The sequence below is a fragment of the Fusarium redolens genome (genome assembly GCF_020744475.1).
Source record: "Fusarium redolens strain MPI-CAGE-AT-0023 chromosome Unknown BKA55scaffold_3, whole genome shotgun sequence".
Lineage (NCBI taxonomy): Eukaryota > Fungi > Ascomycota > Sordariomycetes > Hypocreales > Nectriaceae > Fusarium > Fusarium redolens.
In genome coordinates this window covers 977,318-999,606 of record NW_025763666.1, presented here as the reverse complement: position 1 = coordinate 999,606, position 22,289 = coordinate 977,318, and the positions used below count along the sequence as shown (strand labels likewise).

The 22,289-nt window shown below is 48.8% G+C and overlaps 8 protein-coding genes and 1 non-coding gene across 9 annotated transcripts; 3 read left to right on the top strand and 6 right to left on the bottom strand.

Moving 5' to 3' along the window:
* Window positions 1-906: 906 nt before the first annotated feature.
* Window positions 907-4,719, bottom strand: BKA55DRAFT_685488 (CNH domain-containing protein; the record flags this gene model as incomplete). The annotated part of the gene is made up of 3 exons (XM_046198807.1): window positions 907-1,002; window positions 1,058-1,905; window positions 1,953-4,719. 3 exons carry the CDS (start codon window positions 4,717-4,719, stop codon window positions 907-909), a joined length of 3,711 nt encoding a protein of 1,236 aa, XP_046053742.1.
* A 2,247-nt stretch (window positions 4,720-6,966) lies between these two features.
* Window positions 6,967-7,747, top strand: BKA55DRAFT_590416 (vacuolar ATPase proteolipid subunit C; the record flags this gene model as incomplete). The annotated part of the gene is made up of 6 exons (XM_046195085.1): window positions 6,967-7,014; window positions 7,092-7,122; window positions 7,191-7,273; window positions 7,324-7,430; window positions 7,481-7,651; window positions 7,705-7,747. 6 exons carry the CDS (start codon window positions 6,967-6,969, stop codon window positions 7,745-7,747), a joined length of 483 nt encoding a protein of 160 aa, XP_046053741.1.
* A 600-nt stretch (window positions 7,748-8,347) lies between these two features.
* On the bottom strand, window positions 8,348-9,231 carry BKA55DRAFT_534958 (uncharacterized protein; the record flags this gene model as incomplete). The annotated part of the gene is made up of 3 exons (XM_046189652.1): window positions 8,348-8,472; window positions 8,530-9,012; window positions 9,150-9,231. The coding sequence occupies 3 exons, from the start codon at window positions 9,229-9,231 to the stop codon at window positions 8,348-8,350; spliced, it is 690 nt and encodes a 229-aa protein (XP_046053740.1).
* Window positions 9,003-9,968, bottom strand: BKA55DRAFT_230894 (uncharacterized protein). The gene is made up of 3 exons (XM_046185272.1): window positions 9,649-9,968; window positions 9,150-9,491; window positions 9,003-9,082 (listed from the first exon to the last, which is right to left on the bottom strand). The coding sequence occupies exons 1-2, from the start codon at window positions 9,831-9,833 to the stop codon at window positions 9,305-9,307; spliced, it is 372 nt and encodes a 123-aa protein (XP_046053739.1). The 5' UTR covers window positions 9,834-9,968; the 3' UTR covers window positions 9,003-9,082; window positions 9,150-9,304.
* Window positions 9,969-12,618: 2,650 nt separating this feature from the next.
* Window positions 12,619-15,135, top strand: BKA55DRAFT_230781 (major facilitator superfamily-domain-containing protein). The gene is made up of 5 exons (XM_046185270.1): window positions 12,619-13,414; window positions 13,464-13,981; window positions 14,036-14,357; window positions 14,409-14,551; window positions 14,626-15,135. Exons 1-5 carry the CDS (start codon window positions 12,937-12,939, stop codon window positions 14,812-14,814), a joined length of 1,650 nt encoding a protein of 549 aa, XP_046053738.1. The 5' UTR covers window positions 12,619-12,936; the 3' UTR covers window positions 14,815-15,135.
* On the bottom strand, window positions 15,082-15,155 carry BKA55DRAFT_t55. Its single transcript has one exon. It is a non-coding gene; the product is annotated as a tRNA-Val (tRNA).
* Window positions 15,156-15,808: 653 nt separating this feature from the next.
* BKA55DRAFT_635645 (Rec8 like protein-domain-containing protein) lies at window positions 15,809-18,260 on the top strand (the record flags this gene model as incomplete). The annotated part of the gene is made up of 4 exons (XM_046197012.1): window positions 15,809-16,058; window positions 16,112-16,148; window positions 16,205-16,477; window positions 16,532-18,260. Exons 1-4 carry the CDS (start codon window positions 16,040-16,042, stop codon window positions 18,258-18,260), a joined length of 2,058 nt encoding a protein of 685 aa, XP_046053737.1. The 5' UTR covers window positions 15,809-16,039.
* Window positions 18,261-18,634: 374 nt separating this feature from the next.
* On the bottom strand, window positions 18,635-20,505 carry BKA55DRAFT_557553 (GDP dissociation inhibitor). Its single transcript, XM_046191813.1, has 3 exons — window positions 20,339-20,505; window positions 19,194-20,272; window positions 18,635-19,001 (listed from the first exon to the last, which is right to left on the bottom strand). The coding sequence occupies exons 1-3, from the start codon at window positions 20,410-20,412 to the stop codon at window positions 18,664-18,666; spliced, it is 1,491 nt and encodes a 496-aa protein (XP_046053736.1). The 5' UTR covers window positions 20,413-20,505; the 3' UTR covers window positions 18,635-18,663.
* Window positions 20,506-20,852: 347 nt separating this feature from the next.
* BKA55DRAFT_557551 (ribosomal protein S5 domain 2-type protein) lies at window positions 20,853-21,981 on the bottom strand. Its single transcript, XM_046191812.1, has one exon. It carries the CDS (start codon window positions 21,886-21,888, stop codon window positions 20,887-20,889), a length of 1,002 nt encoding a protein of 333 aa, XP_046053735.1. The 5' UTR covers window positions 21,889-21,981; the 3' UTR covers window positions 20,853-20,886.
* Window positions 21,982-22,289: the final 308 nt, after the last annotated feature.

Genomic DNA, 22,289 nt, shown 5'->3' with positions numbered 1-22,289 from the left:
AATGGAGATTTTAGTAGGCCTCAAGATGTTGAAAGAGCCCAATGGCAAAAAAAAAAAAAACATGTCATATTTTCCTTCCATGATACCCATATGAAACAGTCATTACCACAAGCGAGCCACAAAAGACACTGCCACATGGCATGCGCCAATGTCAGGGTTGTGTACAAGAGGATTGGTTCTTTTATAGTGGGGCATCTACACTTGGCTAAGACACACACATAGTGAGTGAGTGAGTGATAGAACAGTTGATGAAAGCCGATGAGGATATCTTCAATTACTACAATTGCAATTGTAAACTCAACTACTATAGTACCGTAGACCCCATTCCTTTCCTTTCCTGTCCAGGCCATTATTTCACGACGCTCGCTCTCTCAAATTGCTCCAAGCTGCTCCAAAATATTTCATGCCACGCAACGCAACATTATGCCATTGCCATGTCATGCTAAACATCGCTCATCCTTCCAGAGTACAAGCTACGATATACCGTCTTTCTCTTTTCCATCTCGTCATCTTATCTTGTCCCATCCTACATCCTGCTCGTCATTACCCCCGTCTCCGTATCTACAGCTTCTATACTTCAAACTTCTTTAGCGACGCCCTCTGAGTGATGTGTTGCTCTGGTTTAGCTAGCATCAAGGCTCATCATGTGCTGACTTGACGAGTGGCATTACCAGGAGCACTAAAATAACATCCGGTGAGCGGTTCGAAGTGCGGCTCAAAGTCTTGCGTCTTCCCTAAGAAAAGGAACACCAAAAAGAAGCCGAAGATCGTCAACACTCTTACGAGTATCTCGCGCCCAAGGATAGTTGACGTCGTAGTAGTTGGGCGCCGCCAGGTAATACAAGAAGAAAGATCTTTCCAGGAAAAAGAAACGCTCCCCAATACCGGTCCGGTATTTATTTATTGTTATGAACCGAGCAGCTCCGACTTGCGGTTGCTCTTCCAAAAGTCGATGGCTTCAACAACGTCGTCTCCCTTATCGTCCTCATGTGCAAATAGAATCTGGCATCATGTTAGCATCCTGGAGAGAAATAGCCTTCTAGGTGATCAAACTTACCTCATGCGTACTACTATGAAGCATGCGAATGTTCTTGCGAGGGACAATGTGTACAGCGCCATTCTCCATATTCCGGAGCTCAATAAAGTTTGGCTCGAAAGCAAGGATCCAGGGGTAACTGAGTGCAAAGCTCTGTGGTGTACCCTCCCAGTCAATTCGCCACTCTGGCCGGGCCCTCCAGCCGTTGCGGTTAACAAAGAAGGAGAATTCCGAATAGTTAAGCAAGAATTCTCCATTAAGTCGTTCAATGTGGATTGGTCTAACTCCTTCTTTGCGAGCCACGAAGTCAAGTGACGTATCAGCCTGATCGAGCAATGATTGTGTTTCGAGGGTTTCGAGGGAAACAACCTCGAAACCTCGAGCGCAGGCAACGCATAGTTTGGACTTGAGGAAGTGAACGGACGAAGATTCAGTAGGGATGTAGAACTCCTTGAACGGCTTGAGTTCATCATGGCCACCACTCATGAATTTACCAATACCCTTCTGCTTCTTGGCCTTGGTCATGGCATCATTAGGCTCAAAGACCTTGATCGTAGTAGATAGGGCAGACGACTTGACGCAGCAGACCAGATGCCTGCCCAGGCAGATGCCCGTTTTGAAGAAACTGCAATGGTTCTGGATCTTTTTAGGCCTCCTAGATAATGCGGGCTCATCAGGGTTGAGGGCAGAAACTGGGTAAGACTGGAGTGTTTTGTTAGACAAGACCAGCAGTAATTGGTACTCTTCCAGAATATCAATCTGAGTAACGCTTGCAGTCTCCAATACCCTACGGGGCACTTGATCCTTCACCTTGCGGTCTGACAGGTAAACACCATTGTCAGTACCGTACAAGAGCTTACGGCCACCATCTGTCATGATATTAGCGAATAAACCGGACAAAGCAAAAATGACTTACCAAATGGCGTAACACAGTTGACACGGTTGGTACCAGCAAAGAATTTGCTTGAGATGACCGTTGTATTGAAGAAGTCTGCACGGGATCGAAGGCGTTCCTGTGCAGTATGAATAAACTCAAGCCACTTTTGACGAGCGGCTTGGTTAGATGCATAAAGCGTCAGCTCATAGCCTGCTTTACCCAGATGCCGGAACGTAATCGGCCAGCCTTCCTTTCTCGCTGGGTCGTTAGCGTTGTTCCGGATCGAAGGAATCAAGCTTGACGAGGTACGCTTCATATTGCCATCCTTGGGAATGACTTCGTCCATTTCCCTGATTGCGAGAAGTTCCAGAGGAATGGGTCGTCGGTATGCCTTGATCTCTTCACTCTTGCCAGTCTGCTTTATGCGAACAAGAAGAACGGCGTGATCGAAGAGGAAGGCCGTAATTTCTGCAGGGTCCGTAGGTGACTTCTTGAACTGGCATTTGAAGACCATTTCACGTCCCTCTTCAGTGAGTCGAAGATCAACCCTCTCATTAGGCCTGAAACGAAGCTGCTCATGAAGCCTCCTGAGGTTGAATCGGTTTTCAGCCTTTCCGGACTCGGCGTTGACTCTGCCTAGAATATCTCGAATCATAACCAGGACTTTAGGAATGTCCTCCTTGTCAGGGTTACCGTCTTCCGTGTATTTCAAGACGTTCTCCAAAAGTAGGGGATATCGTGCCAGACGGGTCGTAGGCTTGGTCAAATAACCGTTCAACTCCAGTTTTCTCGATTCCTTGCGCCTTTCAATTTCATCCACAAACTTGCCGAAGTATGGGTTGACCGATCTTTCGTTCTCGAATTCGAACTTTCCTTCCAACTGCTTCGAACCGTACAGAATGAAGGGCTCGAATTGAGGGACATATTCAAGGAAAATGTCACCGATATTGTGAACAATAGGTTCCTTTTGTTGTCGAGTCGTTAAACCAGACGCAAACCGGGAGCTGACAGTATGAATACTGGGGTGGTCGATAATGTTGCTGAATATGGTCTTGACGACCTTTTCGCGGCGCTGAACAGGCACTGGCGAGGCCTTTGATCGTAGAGGCAAAATCCAGAAGTCTCGTAAATATTCCAAATCCTTAACGAAATCTCGTTCTGTATAACAGATCTCTGAAATAACTTCCTGCCTCTTCTTCTCCCGCTCATCTACCTTCTCAGCAACTTCCTTGGGAACCGAGTTAATCCAGAGTTTCTGTTCGTCTGTCTGATCGACTTCGTCATCGACAGCATTGACAGCATCCTCCTTCCGTAGTCCAGGGTTGATCTTAAGGTTGAGTCTCGAGACTTGCTCCAGTCTTCGAGGGCAGGCAATTGAATAACAAAGTTGATCCCTGGTACAAGTTGGAGAATAACATTCGGAAAGCAGGACGAAGACACCATTCACTGCAGGCTTATCTTCTGGCTCGTCCATCAATGTCTCCCTGAACTGGTACATTTCCGACTGGGAGTCTCGTAGACGGTGCTCGTAAGTGACATCGTGGAAAAACTTCTGGGCATCCAGAGCTCGGCCAAGAAGGAGGGCAAGATTACGATCCGTTGTCCTAATAATATATGACAAGACATCGACCGCCTCAGAACCGCTGAAAGCATTCTTGTATGTCAGTTCGTTCTTTGTCCGGTCACCAACAATGATCTTGCGACGGAAGCACTCTCCGACTCGAGACAGTAGGGCGGGATACACGAGGGGTGGTCGAATCTTCGTCGCGGTCGGGGGGCGCTCGCTCTCGATCGACTTGCTTCTGGTTGGTCGCTGGACCAAAGTAGAAGCATCAGACTCGGAAGGGGTGATGGTTGGTGCCACGGTAGAGGCCATCGACATTGTCCTACTATGATCGCCAGCACCATTGGACGAAACCATGCTAGAGGTTCGGGTCTGTGCTCCTGGAGCGTGAGGCATCGAATTAGGATAACCGTTAGTGGCCGGCAGCTCTGTAGGTGCTCGTCGGTTAGGGATGACTCGGCCGCTCATGGTCTGATGGGCGTCCATGCTCTGGGGTTGGTAATTGCCAGTCAGCGACATGGTGCGGTCTTCATGACGTTCCGGCACAACTCGCCCTTGAGCGGTCGTCCTCGCCGAATTCTGCTGCGCGTACGGGGCTTGTCGAAGGTGGTTTGCTGGTGCTTGCTGATAGGCGCTAGGAGGAGGGTGATACATTGGCTGGCGAGGAGCAGAAGCGAGTGACTGCGAGCGATAAGGGTCATTGTTCATTGCAGGTGCCGGTCCTCCTTGATAAAATCGCTGAGCGGGAGTCCTTGCACCAGGAGCTTGTGGAGGCGGCGGACCCCTTTGGTCCATTCGCGGAGGTGGAGGTCCTCCAGGGCCAGGATATGGACGCCGTGCCTGATGTTGTTGTTGTTGCTGCTGCATGTAATGAGGTGGCATTTGACCACCAGATGCCGAGCGTTGACTAGGATAGTAGCCATTCCCCATCATGCTATTGCTATCCATTGTTCGAGTCCTGCCAGCTCCTGGGTCTCCATAATGTCCTGGAGGAGCACGAGGCGGTGGCTGCCGTTGCATACCAGAGGACATTGAAGACATAGTCTGAGTGCGACCGGGATCCATCATGGATGGAGGCATCGAGGAGGACGAAGTCATTGTTTGAGATCGACCAGGAGGCGGAGCCGCACCGAAGATGTTGGAGAATGCAGCATCTCGTTGACCGTAATTGTTGTCGTCGCCGTAGCCCCTTTGCGGCTGCCGTTGAGGAGCTCCTCGAGGATCGTAACCGTAGTTCGACATGATAAATGAAACTTGATTGAGAGCATGTCAGGAGAGTTTCCAAGAAAGGGGTGGTACCTAGGGATGGGAGTTGCATTACCAGTAGGGTTGTGAGCGCCAAAGGCTAAAAGCTCGTTATCAGGCGTATCAACAGCCGACTTCGACGGATGCGCCGCCGTCAGTCGACGCCAATACTGTGCGTCCCCTTAAGCTTAAGATAAACGTTGAGGAAGATGCGTGAGCGATAACCTTCCGTTATATACTGGCGCAGCGAATTCCCTCACAGGGTAGCGGTCGTCGTTACAGTGGGTGAGATGAAGAGGGATCTCGGGGGTGACTTCTACTCAAGCAAAGTGTCGTCGGAATTTGCAAATTTGGGCTCGAGGGGGCCGTCGGACAAGGCGGCCGGTTGAGCAAAATGGCAAACGTCTCGCCTTGGGCCGGAGCTCGTCGACCGATCGAGTATGCGGAGGGACGACAATAAGGAATGTGATCGCAGACAATGGGCGGTCGCCGTCTCGAGAGGGTTTTTCTGGGGGGTGGCCCTCTGGTGATGGACTTTGGAGGGAGTTGCAGTTGCAGGTTCACGATCCAGGCCAGGCACCCGACTCGTCGCAGGTAAAGAGGTAAAGGCAATTCAAGCCAATGGAATCCACGTTCAGGTACTGAATGGAACAGAACAGGACAGGCCAGGGAGTCTTGGAGCCAACGACGGACACGCCAGTGCTAGATCCACCACAAGTCCACCCGTCTGATGGCGGCCTCTGCGCTTTTGGGGGGTCAAGATGAATGTGGTAACGGGGGGCGGGCAATGTGGGCGCGCCGTAGTGGACGGGCTATGGGCAGTTAAATTATTTAGTACACGTTCAGGGGATGAATATACTGGGGTATAAAGTTGCAGTGTAAGAGCATGGATCTTTGGCGTTGCGCCGTGGATACGAAAAAGAGAGGGGAGAAGTTATTCAGGAGCAGGTTAAAATAGCAATTTATCTTTAGTTAGTACTAAAATCGGTGCCTTGTTTCAAGGCGTCAACTCGAGTTGTTACAGTGAAGTTGAGCCTCTTTGTTTGTGTATCGTAGTCCGACCTAAAGCTGGTCGCCTAACTGTAGTGTTGACGCTCCAGCCCGATACCTGGAACAGATACTGGTACAGCTGTGGTTACTGGTGCCTCATTTATGTAGCAAGCACATGTCATATCTCCTCTGTCGTCGCTCAATTGTGCCCGTGTACTCGTTTACTCGTTGCACAGGATCTTTGTTCGTAATGGACCCTTTGTGGTGAGTCGAATTCAATTCAAAGGTTAATTGATACAGTGGTTGCCATAGACGGGAGTTACGGCAATTAAACCTCCTGTTGAGTCTGGAGGGGCACAAGGGGCACGCTAGTGGCCGTTGATTCTTACTTCTAACATTAACCTGCATCCTTTGATTATGCAGTGGGTGTTTGCTGATTGCTATTGTTTGTCGTTTGTCATGGCTGAACTCGAGCAATTTTACTGACGAGAGTTGCCGAGAACAATATCAGCAGATAGGCATCTCCATGCTGTCCTTGGCTTTGATTGCATCCAATTCTTCTGTGACTGGAGCTGTGGAATCAAATGCCGCCAAAGACCAGGTATTGTCGGCTGTCTCGGCCTTTCAGTCTTGGTCAATGATACAGGGCAACGCTCACTAATACTAAGGCAGCTTCGAAGGGATAGCTAATCTCGACTTTAAGCGTCGAATAAGGTTCAAGGAGAACAATCATAACGACCTACCTAGACAAAGAAAAAACTTGGAAACCATCCATATGGGCTCCCTCCCCAAGTGGAGGACGATAAAGTCAGGAATACCTAAGAAGCCCGTTATTTCCCATTATTAGCAGGTACTTTAATTATTTGACAACCTTATTTATTTATGGAATCACGAGTCAAGTCGACCAGGTAGAGGTACATATACAAGAATAGTAAGAAGTTTATTATCTTTACCTTATTATAGAATCTTAAGTAGGTATATTTCTTGATATTGATTGGAGGGTATTTTGCTTTGTGCATCGTCTCGAGTCCTGAATTCTTCGAGACTGGATGGCTGATTCAGTCACGTGATGGGACGAAAGCCACTCGCTTGTCATTGGTCAAATTAACCCGTTCTAATGTGGCTTTCCACATCAGCTTCCAACTCCTCTGGTAGCCTTGGCCAGTAGCAGGCTACATCATCATCAAGCTATCAACGTCAACTCTCACGTCGCCCATTGACACTAGAGCTCGCCAACGGCTTCATATCCTCACCATGGCAGAATCAGAGCTCGCCCCCAAGTTTGCCCCCTTTATTGGGATGGTGAGTATCCCCGCGCTGGCCTTTCTGTTGGCCTGAAACTAGGGGTGGACGCGAATGCTGATGCTGCGAGTTTGTAGGCCGGAATTGCAGCTGCAATGATCTTCGGATGTACGATATTTCCTCCCTCTTTACACGATGCGATATGACCCAGATCGAATACTGAACGACTCCGATAGGTATTGGTGCTGCTTATGGCACAGCCAAGTCTGGCATCGGCATTGCTGGTGTCGGTACATTTAGACCAGACCTCATTATGAAGGTACAACTGTCCTCCAGCTCAATCAAGGCCATCGCTGACGCCTGCCGCAGTGTCTGATTCCCGTCGTCATGTCCGGTATTATTGCCGTTTACTCGCTCGTCATCTCCGTCCTCATCGCTGAGGATCTCGACCCTGGCAAGAACTACAGCTTGTTTTCGTACGTCGACGCAAAGTCTCATCAACGAAAATGAACACTAACAATATCAGGGGTTTCCTGCATCTCGGATGTGGCATTGCAGTCGGCATGACTGGTCTTGCCGCTGGCTACTGCATCGGAATTGTCGGCGACACTGGCGTTCGTGCTTATATGGAACAGTCTAGGATCTTTGTTGGCATGGTCCTGATTCTTATCTTCGGTGAAGTTCTTGGCCTCTATGGGTACGTCATTGATGAACTTGCATTGTGTTTCACTTATGCTAACTATCATATAGACTTATTGTTGCTCTTCTCCTGAACAGCAAGAGCAAGGGTTAAACAAGCCTTAGTCAAACAACAATCTAACACCTATTCTGTCGACCCTTCATCGAGTGGTCGACGTGTACGTCGGGGGAGGTTTTGAGCTGCCGTCGAGTTACGGAGGCATACAATTATATGTACATCGGGCATGGCGTTATTGGACGTGTATCATATCTTTTGCAAACAGGTAGAGAAATGGCGGAGAAGTTGACCGTATCTAGCTTCGATTATAATCACAAAGTCTATGCTAACACGATGTCTCCAAAGTATTGACACAAAATGTCTCAAGGAAGTTTGAATATTCATCCCATTTGAGGGGTAAGCTACCTAATACCAGTCCACGGTCACCAAACCCTATGCTACCCTACGTTTGAAAACGAGTGACAGAAGAGAAGAATATACTCACGACGACCATTTCATGCCATCGATCGGAGTGCAGTTGACAATTTGAGAACCCCAACTCACATGCCATGCCTCATCCTGACAACCCAATCTAGATCATCAAACGCCATGAGAATGCAACAATGGCGTTTCAGCCAACGTAAATGACATAACAATAGCGAACCAGCGCAATAGAGATGCAAGAAAACACGAAAGGCAGAGATCAACAGAGGAAAATCATAGCAAGCGTCGTCCTCCAATGCGACGTAGGAGCTTCTTTCGGCTCCCAGCCTCCACCTCACGCCTGTATGGATTTGTCGGAGTCCAGTTTCGCTGCCGGTCATCCGAGTCCCTCATTCGAGCTACTTCAACTTTAGCGGCTGCAACATAACACTCGACAAGCTTGTTTTCTAACTTACCTAAGAACCAGTCCCACTGGCGATCTTCTCGCAGAAGAATATCATCCCCTGACTCTCGTGCAAGTCGCTCTGTGCGGGCACGCGCAGCAGCCACCTCGCCAACCAGATAGGGATCCTCCAACGGCCTGGTTATGTATCGCTCTTGTTCTTGCTCGCTAACATCGGTCATGACTCGACGAAGGCTGTCTACAGGATCTCGCTGAGCAGTCAACCGCCGGTTCGCGACATTCTGGTAGTGCCGGGCGGCGGGGTTGCTAGAGACGGAGGACCATGTCGCGATACGAAAGTTGTTCAAGTTCGGTTGGGATCGCAGAGGAAGAGCAGGTACTGGAGGCAGGCCGATCGTCTGCTGGCGTGGAGTTGAGGTACCGCTGCCCTGGGGAACTAAAGACCTCGCAACCGCGTGAGACCGAGCTGGAGGGGTGTATGATGGCAAAGTCTCGGGGTATGGGTTTGTTGAGTGGTATGAGGGAGCTTCCGAGACTGAGGCAACGAACAGGTCAGTAAGGCAGGTCTCGTGCCAGGTAGTGGATCTCTAGCATCGAGCTCCAGTCTGGTGTATAAGTAGAGCCGATATCCCAGCGGGATACTTGGAATAGCAAGTACTTTTGCCTACTCACCATAAGAAGGAGCAGCAGAACGGATAGAGGCTGTCTCGAAGTCGTCGTTGCTATACCGAGGGGTTGCAAGGGCGCCCGTCATGATGGCAGATTGCGGTGGAGGAAGCACAGTTGAGAGCTAAGTGGAAGAGGGCAAGCACACGACAGCTCGAGCATCAGTCCAAGAGAAGTATTGGGAATACTGAGGTTAAGTAGCGATACGAGACAGTAACAGGATCACACGGCAGGCGGCTGGGACGCTTGAACGGTCCGTGGGAAGTCAGAAGGCAAGATAAGTGAGACCTGTTAAAGTGTGCGGGAGCCAGAATTATGGCCTTTTTGACCGGTGTTAAAGGCGCCAAGCTAGGTAAGACAAGGAGGGTCAGGATGCCCAGGAGTCTGATGCACAGCCGCGGATAAACATGCATGTAGTTTCCAGGTATGCAGGAGAGGATGGTGGGAAGCAAGCAAGCGAGCGAGGTGAAGAGCCCAGCTCGGAGGAGTACAGAGTACAACAAACCTATTGGCGAGCGGAGCACTTCGGAGAAGTACCAGGTTCAACCCGAGCCAAGGTCTAGGCTGGGCAGCCGTATCGCATCGTGGCGTGGGTTTCTCTGGCGTGGAGGTTGCAAGGGGGACTGAGATGCGGGGACACGTGAGAAAAGACACGACGATGATGCTGTGGAGGACCATCGAAAGCATCATGACGCGTTCTGTTCAATGCAAGTCTTGAACAAAAGTCTCTTGCTTATGGGCACTGTTAAGAAAGCTTGTTGATGCCGCCCAGTGTGTATTCGTGTCACAAGCTCTCCTGCACAAGCTCTCTACAGCCGCCACAACTCCAACAAATGCGAATGCAGGGTGCACAAGAGGATCTAGAGGCTGCACAGTAACATCCCTAATTAGGGACAACCGTCAGCAAGCTCCCCTGAAGACATGTTCGGGCGGTTTCCTTAGTTGGCATAACGAGCTTCCATGGATGCTTCGACAAGATACGGTGATAGCGGGGTATCACGGACAGTTTTCCGGCGAGGCCTCGGAGGACATTTACCCACTGTGAATGGCGGGGTTGTTTATGCTGTGGATAATGATCGGGCTATTTGTGCAGGGGGGGAGAGTCTCTGGGGGGGGGGAGAGTCTCTGGGGGGGGGGGAGAGTCTCTGGGGCGGGGAGAGAGGCCTAAAAGTCCAGAAGTCCAGATGGCCAATGGATAAGACGGCTGGCGGGTGTTTTCTTGGCTGTGAGAAGTTCCCTGGCATAAACAGAAGTAGCAGCGTAACTGACGGAAGCCAATGTTGCACAACGGCGGTGTTGACGGTATCTGAATCCGGTTTTGTTCAAGACGGCGGTCGAGCTTGTGCCAAGTGGTGGAGCTGAATGATGTATTTGACGTCGAGCTTGCATTTCCAGGACCAAGTTTGTTTTAATTTCCGTTTCGTCTTGCCCTGTCCTTTGCAAGAATGTTGGTGCAGCTTCCATTATTTCCTTACAGTAAGGTTGCCGATCTTCCTAACCGCTGTGAACCGCGTGGTCGGGCCGGCCTATGATGCCAGACCTGGCTATTCTTTTGGGATTCTGAAAGAACGCTATCCTTGCGAAAGCTCAACACCCACCTCTTCTTCCAAGCTTCGAATAGGTTTAGCTTGGCATCCTTTCCCCACATTCGTCGAAGTCTGAAGGACCTGAAGACCTCGACGAAGTGGTGTCCTGCTCATCTTTGCTCCAAGCCATTTGATAGATGCTATAAGTCAGCCTCTTGGTGTGAAGAGTTGTTGATCAAAAGCGGGGGGCTTGCTTGATCACCAGATATGGAATTCTAAACTTGTGACTTTTGGCGCGTCTCAGATGCAGGAACAGCCCGCGGGGCATCAAAGGCCACTTTCAGATCGCATCTTATCAGTACCTAGGTAGGTTGGTATGTAGTTATTGTCCGCACCAGGTACTCATGAGGCACTATTGGATACCCCGTTTTCTCCGGTGGGAAAAGAGGAATCTATCTGCTTGCAAGCGGCTGATCCGGACCCATTTCACCGAGGTGTCAAGGCCCTCGGTTGAATTCAGTTAGTTACGGCTCATACTTCAGGGGAAGCGGCACGGTTCGCACGGAAGTGTTGAGTGGGAGTGATGAATAGCGGCCGTCGTTCCAAAGTTCAAATGTACATCTTGCTCAACCTGGCACACACACAAATCTGCAGGTTGCGCTCTGATAGTGATAGAGGGCGGTGAGTGTCTTCTGACGTGCATCGAGGTGCATGACAACCTGGGTTAGTATCGTAGCTGGAATAGAAAGGAAACGTTGAAAACAATAGATGTCGACTCTTTTCGTTCCTCGAAGTTTTTTTTTAGAATGTCAATAAAATCGATACCAGGTGACAATGAGTAAAATGGCCTTACCTATTATACAATCTTATTTCTACAAATTATTTTATACCAGAACCGTATCTTGTTATTCCAAGTCCTTGGCTTTCTTTCCTCGCGATGCGTAGGCCTTGGGCGGGATCATAGGGCTATGTTGGATGGTTGGACCCTTGAATTCGGTAGGATGAGTGGTGTCCTATTCGCAGTAGTTTACCTCTCTTTCCGAGAGGGTTGCCGGGAAAGCCCGTATCGAAACAATGCTTTCTGTGTATTTGCTGATTTGTTGATGGCGTTGCGTGACTGTTGTGGCACGAGGTGAACTTCGACAGTTAATGTCTCTCTTGCGCGATTTGTTCACGACGTCAACACGTAGAGTTAGTCCTTGGAATCCTGTTTTTGAAGTATGGGATTCTCTTGGCTTTTTGGTCAGAGTGTTGCATTTCACATAAGATAAATGGTTGATGTGAGTGGAGGTTTGCTGTAGTAGACTGCGTTCCTGCCTAAAGCGGGCTTACAATGACTGCAGCTCGACCTGCAATAGCTCCTTCCTCCCATGGTTATGATATCGCATGCATTCGGGCATGAACCCATCAATAGGTAACTTTCCAGGTCTGTACCTAATTCAGTGAGAGAAGAACACAACGAGTCCATAAGACAAGAGGGTCGATGAAATTATCCGGACAACTCGAATAAATATGTTTAACTAACGTTAGGTGGAGTTTATTCCTAAACTGTTATTATTCTGTCTCATAATTATTATCCTTCGCACACTGGCATGTCCTAAAAGCAACATCCTATCACCATCCGAGTTCTTTCAAGGGCGGCGTACCGAGATCTCGAAACAAGCTGTTTATGTGCTCTTCAAGTTAGTTGGCTGAACATAAGAAGCCGTGAACATTATTACTTCAGTTTCCGACTTTGGTTTATCACAACAAGGTGAACCAAACAATAGAATTATACTTGTTTTTGTAAGTGAATAATTTCCAGCCGTTGGGCATCTTCGAGTGGTTGAGACAAAGTGTGACAGAGGAATAACTCCTGTCAAACTTCTATATATCATGCTTCCTAAAAGAAATCTATTCGGGATTATAATCATGAATATGCTCTGCACAGCTGTTAATTGTGTACCAGTTTCAATAGGTACCAAACTACCCCTGTGTAACAAGGTAATGATCTGCTGGTTTGTATTGGATAGGTCAATACGTGATTTCAAAGCGAAATTTCACCATCGATATCTCTGCAATACGTCAATGTTCCTGGGTCCTTGAAGTTGAGTCATGGCCGACGATCCGTTTGATGCCCCACGTTGTGTCGGATTTTTTATTCACAATTTTCGAAATATAAATGGCATTTTCAGCCGCAATATTGTCAACGTCCGTCTTCCAAACTACTTACGATATTCGGTATCATTGGAAATCAAGAATCCCCAATCACTATAAATCGTCTCATCATGAGGAACTCGTCTCTCGCATATCACGATCCTGAGGTATTGGGCCCTTCACAACAAAGTAACCTTGAAAATGATACCCTGGAGCCTCGTGAGGATCAACCACTTCTACAAGCTCCTGAGGAAGATAATTGGAAACCTCCTCGTGGTTTCACCTGGATTCAGCTAGCAATAATGTCTAACGTCTTCCTCTACGGCCTCGATAGTACCATCACCGCTGCGACTTATGCCGTAATCAGCTCCGAGTTCGATGCCGCAAACACAGCTTCATGGTTAACTACATCATATCTCGTCACTAGCACGGCGTTCCAACCTCTTTACGGGAGAGTATCTGATATATTTGGGCGACGTTTGTGTTTCTTTATTTCGACAATTACGTTTGCCTTTGGATGTCTTGGATGTGGTGTTGCGAAAAACGTCATCTTTCTCAATGTCATGCGGGCATTGACTGGGTTTGGTGGTGGAGGCTTGATGACAATGGGTAAGTGTAACTCGAAAATCCTCAACTCATTGTTACTAATCTTTGAAAGCTACTATTGTAAACTCAGACATGATCCCATTTCGAAAGCGTGGCATGTACCAGGCTCTTCAGAACGGTATTTATGGCTTTGGGGCTATTTCTGGAGCTTCTTTTGGTGGCTCGATTGCCGACCATATTGGTTGGAGGTGGTGTTTTCTCTTTCAAGTTCCAATCTCAATCTTGGCACTGATCATTGGAGCTCTAGTTGTCTCTGATCAGTCTGGAGGTTTTTCGCTCGATGGCAACCTAGGTACTGTCTGGCACAGAGTCGACTTCTCTGGATCTCTTCTCCTCGTTGTAGCTATTTCAGTTCAACTTGTGGGACTTAGCCTTGGAGGAAACGAGCTTCCCTGGGGTAGTCCTTGGGTAATTGGAGCCTTGATTGGGAGTGTTTTCTTGTTTGCTCTGTTCCTACTCGTCGAGGAAAAGACGAGTGCCATCCCAGTTATTCCCCTTCGCTTGCTGCAAGGGAGGTTACCTATTGCAACGCAGTGTGCAAACGTCTGCGCAGGCATGGCTGCATATGGGGTAAGTTTCAGCGAGCTTTCCAGTTTTATTGATTCAAACTGAACCCTTCACAAGTACCTATTCATGCTTCCGCTTTTCTTTCAGGTGGTTCTGCTTGACTCAGCCACCACAGCCGGCGCTCGACTTGCAATTCCATCACTGGCGACTCCAATTGGCGGTCTTATTGCTGGTGTGGTAATGTCTCGTTGGGGCAAGCTACTTGCTCTTGTACGCACTGGAGCTCTGCTCATGGTGTTGGGCAACGGCTTGGTGACCTTGCTCCAATTTCATGATTCGAAATGGAAGTATTTTGTCTATGTCTTTCCAGCAAACCTTGGTCAAGGTATTATTTATCCGGGTATACTGTTCACTTCGCTCGCCTCATTTGATCACGCCGGTGAGTATATAATTCTCTGCCGATCAAGACTGCCAACTGACAAGTTTATAGATCATGCTGTCACGGCCTCAACAGTGTACCTCATCCGCTCACTGGGAACTGTCTGGGGTGTTTCAGTCACATCTGCCATCGTGCAGACTACACTTAGCGTTCGTCTACCGGATGCATTGAGTGAGGTACCAGATAAATGGAGAGTATGCCCTTTTTCTTGTCCCCAACTTCTGTCGTAAAGCCCTTGATCAGATGCTAATCGTGCTTTCCTATCTAGGTTATTGAGAAAATTAGACACTCTGTTGACTACATCCGTCAACTGCCTCCCGATGTGCAACTCAAGGCACGTCTGGTTTACTATGATGGTTTGAGGTATGCCTTTGGTGCCTCGACTGCCGTAGCCCTTCTAGGACTCTGCGCCGCCTTAACTGCCAGCGGAACTGGCCTTCGAACAACTCACAAGTAGTCAGTGATGCTCGAGACTTTTGACTTCGCTCATGGTCAAATGAGTCTCAACTTCCTGCATGCAATCAAATTTCTCTTGGCAAACATTCACTTCGCTCGTGGTCATGGACATGGTCCCAAAATTCCTCAGATAGGATCAATTCGATTGTTACACTATCACTTGCAAGCAAAGGGATCAGCCCTCGAAGACTGTCTGTACCCGCTGATCAGGGTAATATCCAAATAGACAAAAAGGGCTTAATGCCCTTTGTTCAATGGCCAAAAAGTGTGGTTCCGCCCGGGATCGAACCGGGGACCTTCTCGGTGTTAACGAGATGCCATAACCAACTAGACCACGGAACCGAGGCGATTTGATTGTTGAGTTTTGCTCGGGGTCTGGAGATTATGTTGGCTGCCGTCATCCACTGAGCTCTCAGGTCTATCTCACGGCCATCTAGCGAGAGGCATCAATGATCAACATGGTTGAGGCGATGTAGTCTTCTTTCTTGAAGTATATAATACTCGTAGAGCCTAGGTACAGCTTTTCGAATAGGAACCCCTGTCGAAAAAGCGCTGTATAGATATGTCAGTGAAGAGGCACCACCCACCTTGACCACGAACAACTTCGAGATCGTTGTACCGAGTTCTCTTTTCTTTTCAATAATCAATGATCGCATCCGTATTTACTCGGAGTGATAGTAATGATGATGATCAGCCTCGATACCTTAACTGATCTTGAGGTACTGACATCAGGATGTAACGAGTGCAGCTGGAGAGAGGTGACAGCGGGAAAAGGGAAACAAACGGAACATATAAAAAGAGGGACTTGCTTATTATTGCTAATACTCAATGTATCAATTAGAACCAGATCAGTACAATGGGAGAGAGTCCTGCATAATAGGCGTGCTGTAAATTCCCAGTTGCTGCTGCCTGAGGTGCCAGGTGTTTGACAGTGGTCGCCAAACATTGAAACTGCCTCGGCGATAGGCCCCTCTTGATCAATATTACACGCGACTAAAATTGTTCCTTCTCTCCTCTTTCCAATTTCGTTCTCATTTCCCTGCATCATCATCTCCTAAGCCTTCAACCTAACCTACTAACTACAGCATCGCGGCCAACTTCAACCCGGGTTACCGATATAAGGGGCAGTCAAGAGTTAAACTTCGTTTTGAGATAACCTGCTCTTACCCTTATTAGTCGAGTTTTCGAGGTCCATTCAAAGATTCCAAGGCGCATAAGGGAGAAGCATGTTCTATAGCCACGAGAGTAAGTCAGCTCATGATATCTCATCGCCTGGGACACAACTAACATCGCTTCAGTTCTCAGCAACACCCAGTATGGGGTTGCCACCATCTGGTATACCTCATTTCTCTTCTCTTTTCCTTCTTGTACTTACTGACGTTGTGATTCAGGCTCGTCGCCACTGTGGGCAAGTCTAATCAGAAGCGGTTGACTCGCAAGGCAATTCAACAAGTCAACGTTCCCAAGGCATGCGAGACCATCATCGATCCAGGAGCCCCGTTGGCCCTACGTCTTCAGGGAAATCTCCTTTATGGAGTCTCTCGTGTCTATGCCCAGCAGTGCCGTTATATGCTCTCAGATGCTGAAAAGACACAATCTGACATGATGACCTTCTTTCGGGTTATGGACACAAGTGAAACGGACCCAAACGCGGGTAAAGCAAAGTAAGACGTCCTTTGTTGGCTTATAAAGGCCTATGTACTGATATATCCTTCTAGGCGCCATCAAATCACCCTGCAGGATGACCCGTCCTTTGATCCTTTGTCAACTATCCCAAAGCTCGACCTTTTAGCTAGCGTTGATGATTTGGTTCTTCTATCAACAAAATTTTCGTCACAGGGCAATGTCTCTCAAATGACTCCTATGACTCAAGGTTCCAGTTCTTCAGGCCGGGGCAATTCACTGCTCAACTTCGACATTCCTCAGTCTTCGCATTCTGGCCGAAGCTACCGTCTTCCAACTGACCTTGAACACGATTCTCCTTTCGCGAAACCTTTTCATGCGCAAGACCCTGTGGAGGACTTCAATCCGTTTGGCGTAGATATTGAAAACATGCCCGGTCTTGACCTTAACTTTGACCCAGACGGCAACCTCATTGAGTTCGGCGACATGGAACCACAACTCCCTCCCCTTCCTGGAACAGCGGCCTTCGAAGAGCACCTCCAGATTCAAGCTGCTAATGCAGCCAGCCTCGGCGCCGACAATGGGCACCTTGGAGGAGACAATGTGATTATCATGGGTGAAGATGCTTTGCCTGACGTCGAGCCTTTCCTCAAGCGTCCTGTTGCCAGAAAGGCCACCTCCTCGGCCGAGCCATCCTCTGAATCAGTCTCGACTGAGGAAGCAAAAGCACCACTGCGACGACAAAGACGCCGTCGAATCCGCCAAATGATCGACGGCAAGGACCATGTCGCTGCAACAGAGATTCGAAGCTGGTCTATGAACTACCTGGACAACATGAAGACCAACTACAAACCCCGTCCTGCTACCACTGTTGCTCAGGCACGCCACAACGCGAAGGCTTTTCTTTTTGACAATGGGCTGGCGGGTATTGGTAAAGCTTCTTCAGGTGCGGCACACCCCCTCGCAGAACACTTCTCTGGCATGGCTCTCTTGGCACAACTGCAAGGAAAGAATCCTGAGCAAGACGCAGAGCCTGTGACGCGGGGCCGCCGCCGTGTTTCTGCTGAAGCTTTCAAAGACGAGCAGAATGAAGAACGAAATGTCCGCCAGAAGGTGGATCATGCCAATGAGCTTGGACGTGGTGTTGATTATGACATGGGTGTTATCATGTTTGGTGAAGACATTGCCCCTGAGATGGGAATGGATGCAGCAAAGGGTCTCGAAGATCGCCACTCCTCATCCATGGCTCCCTGGAGTCGTCCTCCCTCTGCCGCCCCAGGTTCGTCTATCCGGGGACAGGGTAGCGCACAGAAAAGATTCCCTGCTCCAAGTCCTCTACATGCCCGCGGTAGCGCAATCCGTCCTATTGAGCGCTGGAGTGATCAGCTTGGGCTGCCGCATGGTTCTGACGACCTGGCGATGCTCCATTCTCAGGACTCTTCTATCGGTGATGAAGGCTTCATGGGCGATCTCCAATTTGCCAATGGCGACGACACACAGGGCTCTGGTGCAGTTATTGATGCCTCTGCTCTTGACTTCCTAGGCTATGCCACTTCTCGCGTGGAATCTAAAGGATATACTCGTTCTCGCGACCGAACTGGCTGTCGCTGGATCGATTTCAGCACTCTTACCGACGAGCTCGACGATCCTGCCAACTCCAAGAAGTTTGCATCGGAGGCTTTCATGCATGTTCTCATTCTTGCAACTAAGAACGCCATCGCCGTTGAGCAAGATGGGATTGCCGACAAAGTACCTTTCGGCACCATCCGCATTGGCCTCACTCTTCTTCAGCAAGAGGTCGACATGGCCGACGAGCTGGCCTAAACTTGGTTTTAGAAGGCGGGATTCAATTGGTACACATTATCATTCATGTGGTCTTTACAGACGCATGGTGATGAAGCCTACAACAGAAACGACTTTTATGGGCAATGACTTTACGATCTCAAGCGGCGTTGCCAATTTCATTTTCCAGGGAAGTCGGTCACCAAATTCTTGGAGTTTGGGGAACGCTTGATATGGAAGCAAAATGGGGACATAGGTATTGACAGCATACATGGGATATGGTCAACGGTATATATCTTGATTTTGGGATGGGAAACAAGGCATCAACGGGATATTTCTGGTCAGTAAGCAAGATATTAAGTGGGCAAGCCCTCGAAACATAATCATCATTCGATGGGAACAGAATTTGAAATAATTCGCACATGATTATTATTATTGATATTATCTAGTCAAAGGGATCATCATCAACTCCGCCCTCTCGATCTTCGAATTTCATGTAATCAGCAGATGTGCCCTCCAAGTCAGCATTGACCAACTTCCAAGCCTCGTGGACAGATTCAAGGATGGAATCATCGAATGCGAGACCTAGCGACGTGGGGGAAAAGGTAGCAATGTCTCTATCTACGCTCAAAGAGTTTGTTCCACCACTCTGTTCGTAGTACAACTGGTAGATGGGTGAAGACACATCTTGACCATTGGAAACAGTGGCAAGCAGAGACGAAAGAGCCTTCTCAAGAACCGATTTCGCCGATGTGGTATACACAGTGGTGAGATATATGACATCTGTTGACTTTTCGTTAGCATGATCGTCTCTTAATCATGTGTCAAGTACAATGATAAAAAGTATGAGGTGCGCATCAGGTTGTCAGAGATAATGATCGTCATTAGGATTCAGACAATGTAGATAAGTATTCGGTATGTGAATCATCATAACACCAGGGAGGATAATAGAAAAAAGAAAAGGATAGAACTCACATTGATCAGAAGGGCACTCCCCAGTGTCGCTTGAGTGTACCATGGCATACACTGGAAACTCGTGCAGACTTTCGTCCTCACCGGAGACAGTGCCTGATGGAAATGCCACTACTGCGACAGCGGGTGCGGGAGCGCCGTCAGTGAGCAGCTCAAAAACCGGAGACAAATTTGACTTCGTCACCGTAGTAAGCCTGCTGATTCGAATACTGCTAGAGTCAGCTGCATCGGCACCTTGGACGACCAATTTGGCCTTGACGTCGATGTCATTCGTGAATGAGAGCTCCAGCGGAGCATCGGGTTGCTCAGATCGCTGCAGATTCTTTATGCCAGAACCCAGCATATAGATTGCACCACCGACAGCCGCAGCGCGGCAGCCCACTTGAGCCACCTCTGACAAACCACCCCATTTAGGATAGACTGCAGCAAAGCCAGGACCGAAGACACCCATCGATGTCAGGTGTCGGTTGATGGCGGTCAAGCCATCTTTGACTGTTACTTTTCCATCGTGACTCAGCGTCAGTGTGATGATATAGGATTGAAGTGCAGTATCGAGCTTGAACTCCGACGCCAGGAACTGCGCCAGCTTCTCATCAGCACGCGCCTGCCATGTATCGATTTGAGGTTCCGAATTGAAGTCAAGCACAAACTTGAGGAACTTCATCAAGGACCGCTTGGACCGAGCTGGAATGGACTTGTTGGAGAAGACATCTTCGCGGGTCGATGGTATCCGACTGAGCGACGGTGTCGACGAGGAATCTGAAGGTGGCTGGAAGATGTAGAAGGAACCGACAGCGAGAAACTCGATCTGGCGAAATGCTTTCGAATCGACGAGCTGTGTCACCAGCTTCGACCGCAAGTGTATCAGCTGCGGCGCGAGAGCCAAGCTGTAGGATCGTGTTGCGCCTAAAGCGTCCGCATCTCGCTTCACCTCCGCGGAAGAGAACAACCGCGAGGGTTCTGTCGAACGATTCTTCTCAGCCCACTCATCTGCCTCCTGAAGACTGAACGCAGCTTCGCTGCCTCCGTAGAAGTCGTTGGGGTCGACGTGTAGAATATTCTTGCCTGAACGCGACAAAGCTCTTCAAGAATGAAGACTGGGTCAGTCCGACCGAGGCAGCATCTCAACAATGGAATCCAAAGCTTACAGGGCGAGGAGGGACTGTTGTAGCCCAGTGCCGCTGATCACTACATCCCATAGGGTGTCTGAGAGGGATTCCATGGTGAGGTTGAGGTTGTGAGGATAGAAGGAAAGGAAGGGAGAGAAAGTTGATCAGCCTTTTTATGATGCGCGAAGTTTGAAGAAGATTTCAGGTGGGGCAGGGTTGCTAAGCAGCCAGTGGAGGTTAGTAGATATATGGTCCGTGCACTTCTACTCCCAGCAATGAAAAGGATTGGCCGAGATTTTCCTCTCTTCTTCTTCTTCTTCTTTTTTCCTCATCATCCACTCAGCCTTTTACGCAATATCTACCTCTTCTGGAACATTGCTTGTGGCGTGGTAGTTTCATTACTACTCACTTTATGAGTGGTAGAGCGATTTGTCTTCCGGTATCTCCTGCCCTAGAATAAAGTCTGAAAGGGTAGGTCGAATGGCCTTGACACATTTCTTCATTCAACTTAGTTTATGATTATAATGGTAAAAGCCACGGCTGTGAGCAATTGTGATCGATATTCTTTTCATTGGGGTATCATTAATCTATGATTGGGTGATGGCCGTGTTAAACTCCTCCCATCGCTTTGAAGCCCAGCCCAGGAATTGCTCTGATGTGAGGAACTGGGGCGTGAGGGCAGTTCCTCCATGCTTGGAGATGGTCAAGATCGTGACATCTCCGTCCTTGCAATCCACCACAATCGTTACACTCTCGTCGCAAAGTGACTCTTCAAGTCTGTCTGGGTCAACGAGTAGCCAGAACCTGCCGTCAGTGGGTCGGTCCGTTTCTTTGCCGGTAAAGACAACTGCTGTGCATGCGATTGGAATGTTCGTGATGTTCAGAGGTCTGAGCTGTTTGCGGGAGCAGATAATCATTTCTCGGTCAATGTCGTACCGCGCTCCAGGAAGCTTCGTGTTTCGTAGCGCAGCCATTGTAGCAGCCCACGCAGCATCGAACGGGTTTCCATCAAATGAGATGAAAAAGATATCAATGTAGAGCACCCAGTAGGCCACAACGGATCGGCTCTGGTTGCTTGTGTCTTCTTCGTCCTCTTCCATGCGATCTTCGAGGTCTTCAGATAGTGTTGTGTGCCATATTCGCAGGTCATCAGGCTTGATTATTTTGGAGCTGTGAAGAAGGGAGTATATCCGTGTGCTGAGAGTCTGGGCAAGCGTGCTTGGTGGACCACCTGGGAGGAACTGAGGAGCGCAACCCGTAGCAAGCTCAATGTTGGGCACCAGGAGGTCGTAGTCTTTCAACTCGGTTTCGGTATTGGAGGCACGATAATTCGGGATGTTGGGAGTTAAGATAGTCTCGCCTCGTACACCACAAATGACGGTAGTATCGCCCACACGAACGACAGCACTTCCATGAGCGTGTGACAAGCTCGCTAAGTTGACTGTTGGCTTGCGAGATTCGTTTCGGGCTCGGCCATTGCTTCGAGCTGGGCGGATATCATCAGAGGCGGGATCGAGGCTGGCAAGCAGATACGGATGAGGCGATAGCTTGGCAAAAGTCGTCCGTGTAAGTCCCTTATTAGAGGCCATGGTTTCTGGTTCAACTGAAGCCCTCAGTTACAAGTTACCGTGAGTTTGAATTTCGACCGTGGTCGGTTGTTGATAGTTTGATATGAGAAATTGATGATGAAAAGTTGGAGAGATGTTCGCAGCCTCGTGGGGTCCTTGGTGGGGTACAGTTGAGCTCTAACCAGTCAGACAGGCTACCTAGGTGCAAGGCTGACTGGACTCCAAGCTTGACCTTCGACGTAGGGTAAGTTGTTTATGAAGATCATGAAGATCATGAAGATGATTTGTATTTAAATATCTCGCGATATTAACAATCACAACTAACAAATTGCTATCTTTTTCTGGCTCAAATATGATCATCAATGTTGTTCTCGATTACCACAATTAATGAGTGTCGACTATCCTACTTCTTTACATTAACT

Excerpts from the sequence above, each read along its gene's own strand:
- BKA55DRAFT_557553 (XM_046191813.1), bottom strand. The coding sequence starts at position 20,412 with ATGGAATCCCTCTCAGACACCCTATGGGATGTAGTGATCAGCGGCACT. Across the intron at positions 20,273-20,338 it reads CAACAGTCCCTCCTCGCCCT|AGCTTTGTCGCGTTCAGGCA; the intron begins GTAAGCTTTGGA and ends TCATTCTTGAAG. Across the intron at positions 19,002-19,193 it reads GGAGTGCCCTTCTGATCAAT|ATGTCATATATCTCACCACT; the intron begins GTGAGTTCTATC and ends AAAAGTCAACAG.
- BKA55DRAFT_557551 (XM_046191812.1), bottom strand. The coding sequence starts at position 21,888 with ATGGCCTCTAATAAGGGACTTACACGGACGACTTTTGCCAAGCTATCG.
- BKA55DRAFT_230894 (XM_046185272.1), bottom strand. The coding sequence starts at position 9,833 with ATGATGCTTTCGATGGTCCTCCACAGCATCATCGTCGTGTCTTTTCTC. Across the intron at positions 9,492-9,648 it reads AGTGCTCCGCTCGCCAATAG|CTTGGCGCCTTTAACACCGG; the intron begins GTTTGTTGTACT and ends TGTCTTACCTAG.
- BKA55DRAFT_230781 (XM_046185270.1), top strand. The coding sequence starts at position 12,937 with ATGAGGAACTCGTCTCTCGCATATCACGATCCTGAGGTATTGGGCCCT. Across the intron at positions 13,415-13,463 it reads TGGAGGCTTGATGACAATGG|CTACTATTGTAAACTCAGAC; the intron begins GTAAGTGTAACT and ends AATCTTTGAAAG. Across the intron at positions 13,982-14,035 it reads CAGGCATGGCTGCATATGGG|TACCTATTCATGCTTCCGCT; the intron begins GTAAGTTTCAGC and ends ACCCTTCACAAG.